This window comes from Branchiostoma floridae, chromosome 15 (assembly GCF_000003815.2).
Source record: "Branchiostoma floridae strain S238N-H82 chromosome 15, Bfl_VNyyK, whole genome shotgun sequence".
Classification (NCBI taxonomy): domain Eukaryota; kingdom Metazoa; phylum Chordata; class Leptocardii; order Amphioxiformes; family Branchiostomatidae; genus Branchiostoma; species Branchiostoma floridae.
In genome coordinates, this window is record NC_049993.1 from 10,859,228 (window position 1) to 10,865,329 (window position 6,102).

The following is a 6,102-nucleotide window of genomic DNA, read 5'->3' on the forward strand; positions in this document are numbered from 1 at the left end:
TCTACGTTCACATACCCCCTAAAACAATTGGTCTAATCCTGTGTTCAAGATTTAAAAAGTCTTGTCGTCAGCCGAACGTCAGGATCAGCCATGGCGTGGTTTTCCCGGGTTCCTGTGGTAGATGTGACCAAAGACAACTTCAAGGAGCTGTGGCCGACCATCTTAGTAGCGCTGAAGACGGCGACATTTGTTGCCTTGGATTTGGTAAGTCCGGGAAAGGATATGTACATGGGAGTGGGAGGGGGGCATAATATATGCTTACTTGTACTTGGAGGAAAATCAAAATGACAATTATCAAATAGCAACCAAACGATGATCTTGGCACAAACCAACCAAAAACAAAATATCTGCCTGAATCAGAATTTAAGTAAACCCAAGATATCGCCTGAAAGTGAAAACTACAATTTGCATTAACTTGAGGGTTAAACATAATCTCGAACCAGATCCACGGTGCGTAATGTATAGTATCAAACTTCCCGTAGGACTCCGTTTGACTCCGGTGCCCGTTTGACTCCCTTGGCCGGCTACACTCCTTGGCCAGCTTTGATACTATCTTATGGCACCGTAGGATCTGCTTGGAGATTAGGTTAAACACATTACCTTTGAATCGCAACATAATGTTATGTTATGAAATGATGAACATGGAAATTACTTTGTATATTAAAACCATTAGTGTTTTTGCTGTTACATTACTACAGGAGCTCAGTGGTCTCGGAAACCGCAGGAACCTAAACACGCCGTGAGTAAACTAAATGTTTGACAATGTCGCTGTGCAAAATATATGAGTATTGTATTACTTTAGTGATACAGTTGAGGTCAACTTTGCGTCATTTCAATTTTATCAAGCTCTGCATCTTGAAATGCAAATTCAGCTGAATTATTGAAACTATTATCAGTCACTATTGAACATTGATGATGGACGAGAAATTGAGGATATCTTATTATGCCCCTAGGTCGGTGGATGACCGGTACAAATCTCTGGCCGGGGTGGCCAGGTCGCGTGCTGTGCTCTCCATGGGACTGTCCTGCTTCAAACTTAACAACATAGCCGAGGTCAGTGGGCTGTGATTGGTGGGAATTTTTAATTCAATTTGCAGTTAACACATTTAATGTTACATTTATGTACTAGTATGATACCCAGTTCTGTTTATAGAAATTTCTGTAAGAAATGGCAAAATGTTGTATCACAGGAGCTATTTTGTACAATCTTTAGAACTTGTAGTAAGCCCAAAAGTGCAAGTTGTTATTACAAGAAAGGAAGTGCAAATCAGGAACATTCATGAATGTAGTATCCACTCAATTCATTCTTTTCCAGGATGGATCACTTGTCCTCCCATTCACCACCCAAACCTTTAACCTGACACTGCTGTGTTCAGAAGAGTATGTGGTGGAGCCCATCTCTCTCAAGTTTCTGGTGGATCATGGCTTTGACTTCAACATGCAGTATTCACAGGGCGCCCCCTATCACAGAGGAGCAGATAAGGTACTGCAGGAAAAGGACATTGTGACTACATATGTATGATCAAGGAGGTGAAAGAGAGACCTCCTTGGTATGCTGAAACTTGAAATTTGTGAGATTGAGTAAGGGTGCAAGGTGCATAATCAGGAAGAGTTGTTCCTTTGAAATACTAGTAGTTCCAGAATCAGTATGTCAGGGATTTCACTATTTACATGTAGAAACTTACATGTTGTTTCATAATTGCATTGGTTTATTCACAAACCTTTTCCTTGTTCATCAGAATGGAGAAGTCCCCCAGAGTGTGCGCCAGTTGTTCAGTGAACTGGTATGCAGTAGAGTTCCCCTTATACTGCACAATGGACTAGTGGACCTTGTCTTCCTATACCAGGTGATAAGGCATTACATACCCTACTTTGTGTGATCTATCAAATTCCTGGCTTTATATGGTTTTATTGTGGTTTGTTTGTGTACAGCACAACAAGAAAAGCTGTGTTGTTGTCTTCCAGTCCTTCTACACAGAACTTCCCCCCACGTTGGGTAGTTTCCTGGCAGACTTGTCCGAGATGTTTCCTGCTGGCATTTTTGACACCAAGTGTATCACAGACTTCCACATCCGCATGCCAGCCTCCTACCTGGAGTATGTCTTCAGAAGAAGGTACATGTTTGTACTTATCTCTTTTATTGTGATCAGTGATGTGAATTAGCTGATGGTTGGGCTAGACATGACATAAATTAGAAAGGTCACTGGTTCAATCCCCGCCACCAGGTCTTCCTACAGGGGTACGGGATTGTAGAATTTGGGAAATAATTGGGGAATTGGCCAGGGGAGTCAGTCCACATCAAGGTTTAACTTAATGTTTTCCCTGTTTTAACTCCTCTGGTAGCTTAAGTCCCCCGGCATTATTTTCCCTATAATAACCAGCTTAGTCAGTCTGGTACAGACTAGTGCCCTCAGGACCCATTTTTCATCCGGTAACATGTCATCTAACCATCTTTAATGGACTACGCTTCATGAAGTTGGAGAAGCATTGTTGAAGTTTGTCAGGTCTAATGTTTTATCTATTTTGCAGCCAAAGAGAGAATGCAGTGCACCAGACGAAGCAGCAGCCCCATGTGACCCTGACCTTCCCCCCCTACCCACCCCACATGGTGTGTGTGGAGTACAGAGACTGCTGCTTGCCTGACAACCTTCTCAACACCACACAGAGCACCACTGTAATACCCTACTGTGAACAGTATGCTGTAAGTTGCACTTCATTTGAAACTATAAGGAAATGTTTCTAGTTCATGATAATGTTGTTGTACTAGGGTATTCTTTGCCATGGTTTGCCTGGGTGCCATCCTGTTTTCTAGAAGCTTACCAGGGCTCCCATATATACTCCCTGAAAAATACTTGGTTTGTAGGCAGAATGGGAGCAGTGGAAAACCAACTGGAATGACACCCAGGCTATGGAAGTGTGCAAGTGAGGGCATGTCCTGATTTAAAAAAAACCTCTAACTTGTAATCACTAGAGAATCTTCATTGCTCTGCACTTGAACTTTTGGAGAAATGTCAACTATAGGGCTGGGTATCGGTACAGCGTACCGGTACAAAACCGTTTTTTTTTTTTATTGGACCGGTCCAGAAAAAACGGACCTGAAAAAATTAGGTGGACCTGAAAAAAATAGGTGGACCTGAAAAAATTAGGTGAACCGGATGTAGGACCGATTAGAAAATTTACAGAGTATTTTATCATGCATTCACACGTTTTGGCTCTTGTAGGTGGAAGAAAATAACAAGAGTGAAGTAGAGTAGAGTTTATAGTAAGTTTTACAGCCAATCATACAGGTGCAGTTAGCGTTGTAGGATGTTAAAACGCTAGTGCAAGTCTAATACTCTGCCAAACAGATTTCTTTGTAATGAAATGGACCATTGGTATGAGTCATGCTGAATGTGGTCCAGGTTCAGGTCCGGACCTTATCCTTTGGACCTAAATTTTCTGTACCGGTACCCACCCCTAGTCAACTACATAGTACATATTTTCTACTACTCCCTATAAAGTACCTCTTCAGTACCCTGTTTTGATTTTGAGTGAATGTAGCCTTCAATGGCTCAAAACATCTCTTGGCATATTCTTACTTTCAGGCCCATGGTACCTGTCCCAAAGGTGTGCTCTGCCCCCAGTCACATGACCCTGACATCATCATTGACCAAGAGGACTGGGTCAAGGCTAGAAAGAAACGGAGGCGAGACAGGAAAAGGAAGAAAGGCAACAAGCTGGAGGAAGAACAGGACAAAGAAGGGAATCCTGTTTCCATGGAAACAGATGATGGGAGAGATGTTTCAGGCGTGGAAGGTACTGTTCCTGACAGTCAGACACATACCGACCAATCAGATGGTGGAACTGATAATGTGGTGGCAAAGACACGTGTAGGTTGTCACAGGGCTGGCTTTGATGCCTTCATGACAGGTTTTGCGATGGCAACCATGGTATGCAAATTAGGGAAGCTCTGTAAAGAGGCTGACTCATTTACAACAATGTTCCAGCTGGAAGAGTTTGCTAACAGGGTGTACCTCAGTGGAAAGGACTTTCCGTTGCAGATAGCTAGAAGTGCTTTTGCCAAACCTTCGAACCACCACAAGGCTAAGTTTCAAAGACTTCAGCATGGAGGGACCTCTTTTTAATAATTTCAATGTGTTAGTTGAGATTGCTGCATGTCAGGCTCACTGTCAACAACATGTAACTATAGTCAGTTTTACTTTTGACTACCAATGTAAGCTCAGTCAGGATAGGTAGGTCATACTTTTATTTTAGGCTGCTGTCCAAGGCAAAGAGAAAGACTTTTATGTGTGCATATTAAGAAATAGAATAAAAAAATGGACATTACTAATGAAGTAAGGTAGTAAAGTACAAATGGAAGTGAAGTAAAGGGCAATTATGTTACTAAACCTGGTCTTTACCTGGTTTTAAGAGTGTTTCGATGTAATAATCATAGATATTTTATTCCAATAAAAACATTGTTGCAACTTTCAAAGATTTACCATATCTTTCTCCGCTAATTGCAGTTGTCTGCAGATAAACTGTCCATATCATCCCAAATTAACTGCCCTATTATGACACTGAATAAAAGACACTTCATCAAGATCTGCTCCATCCGTAATTAGTTTTTATTTGCAAACCATAAACTTTGTAGAGGACATACATCATCTGCTTGATTTTGTTTTAGTCATAATTCTGAAAGCACAAAGTTGTTTTTTTCACTGCCTTGTTACATTATATTTTGCGAGTAATAGGGGTACAGAAAAAGAAATGCCATATGAAACAGGTCACCCTTATTGTTGTCATCCTGAATGACAGGACAACATTCGAGAAGACAACATTAACACAACTTAGACAATATCCTTACTGACACCAAGCCATCAACCCTACTGTCTAATGTAAAAGTAATGTTCCTCAGAGGCCACAACACATCATTTTCTACAATGTTTTAAGTCTGGTTAACATATACATAGGATTGACAATGCACTGAAATTTTTCCCTTCTGATAATAAAAAACCTTCAAACCTTTTTGTGATGTGCAGGTAAATGACAAGTGCGAAGTTTAGATATATCACGACTTGTGTAAGAAACAAAACAAAACATCAATTTATCAGCATTGCACAAAGCACAGGAGGAGGAAACTGATCATAAGGAGGGGTGCCCAAGGTTGAGATGCAGGGGTGGTTGGTTGGGTGGGCGTGGCGCAGTGCAGTCTTGGTCCTGTTCTAGACTCCCTCTCCCTTGGAGGGTTCGTCAAAGTTGGCCACCAGTTCTGTTGGCAAGAAAACATGATAACTTACAGAAGATGACATACATGTATTTGGTTTTAAGATATTCAAAGACCTTTGGAGTATTTTTTTCATTAAACCATGTGCCTCAGCATCTGCATTATTACAGCATAGCAATTCAGACATATGCTTGTCAAGAAATGATCATCACTGGCACATAATGTGACATCAGACACTTGTGCACTTGTCTTGGTAAACCCTTAAGCTTGGGGGTAGGGGCAGAATAAGTGCATGTTTACATTAAAGGGGGAAATTTCTTTGCCTCTCTACAGCAGAATAATGTATGACAAGCAAGTTGCCCCTGAAATGAAAGAGAAAATATGCACTGTGGCCAAGCGTTTTATAAGGGAGGATGACTGGATATGAAAAGTGTAAGAGACTTACCAGGCACATCATCGTCCTCACCAGCAGTGGCAGTTGGTGCTGAGAAGGGAGAAAAGAAGTCTGGTTAGGGGCAGCGCTACAGGCATGCCCACAGTTCCCACATGAGTATAGCACTCCAAACACATGCAGTGGTTCCTTTAGTTTAACCAATGTTACAACACTTCATACAAGACTGGACAAGTACAAAACATGTAATGTTAATGTAGTCAGTACAGCAGAGGTCTCCAACAAGTTTCTTCAACCTTTTCATGCTACATGTACAGTGCCAGTTATTAGTGTAATGATGCTAGCAACTTTGATGATAACACCCACCCCAATATTAGAAGGTAATATACAATAGTTGCCAAACCACATGCCCACAATGTTCTAATTGAAGGCACAACATATATTAGTACAACACATCAAGCTTTGAATAAGTAACAAGATTTGATTGTTACAATGCAGATGGCAC

General features: G+C 41.2%; 2 protein-coding genes and 1 long non-coding RNA gene across 3 annotated transcripts in view; 1 reads left to right on the top strand and 2 right to left on the bottom strand.

The window, feature by feature from the left end:
* The first annotated feature begins 43 nt into the window (after window positions 1–43).
* LOC118432559 (target of EGR1 protein 1-like) lies at window positions 44–4,593 on the top strand. Its single transcript, XM_035844182.1, has 8 exons — window positions 44–204; window positions 699–739; window positions 954–1,053; window positions 1,316–1,483; window positions 1,740–1,847; window positions 1,966–2,114; window positions 2,530–2,701; window positions 3,585–4,593. Exons 1-8 carry the CDS (start codon window positions 91–93, stop codon window positions 4,122–4,124), a joined length of 1,392 nt encoding a protein of 463 aa, XP_035700075.1. The 5' UTR covers window positions 44–90; the 3' UTR covers window positions 4,125–4,593.
* LOC118432561 overlaps window positions 2,708–6,102 on the bottom strand; it is a 22,311-nt gene continuing 18,916 nt past the window's right edge. Inside the window, exon 3 of the long non-coding RNA XR_004833106.1 lies at window positions 2,708–3,015. This is a non-coding gene — a long non-coding RNA (uncharacterized LOC118432561). The remainder of the gene's footprint in view (window positions 3,016–6,102) is intronic.
* LOC118432560 (transcription factor BTF3 homolog 4-like) overlaps window positions 4,587–6,102 on the bottom strand; it is a gene marked incomplete in the record, with an annotated part of 4,449 nt that continues 2,933 nt past the window's right edge. Inside the window, 2 exon segments of the mRNA XM_035844183.1 lie at window positions 4,587–5,251; window positions 5,652–5,690. Of these exon segments, the coding sequence (XP_035700076.1) occupies window positions 5,205–5,251; window positions 5,652–5,690 (86 nt within the window).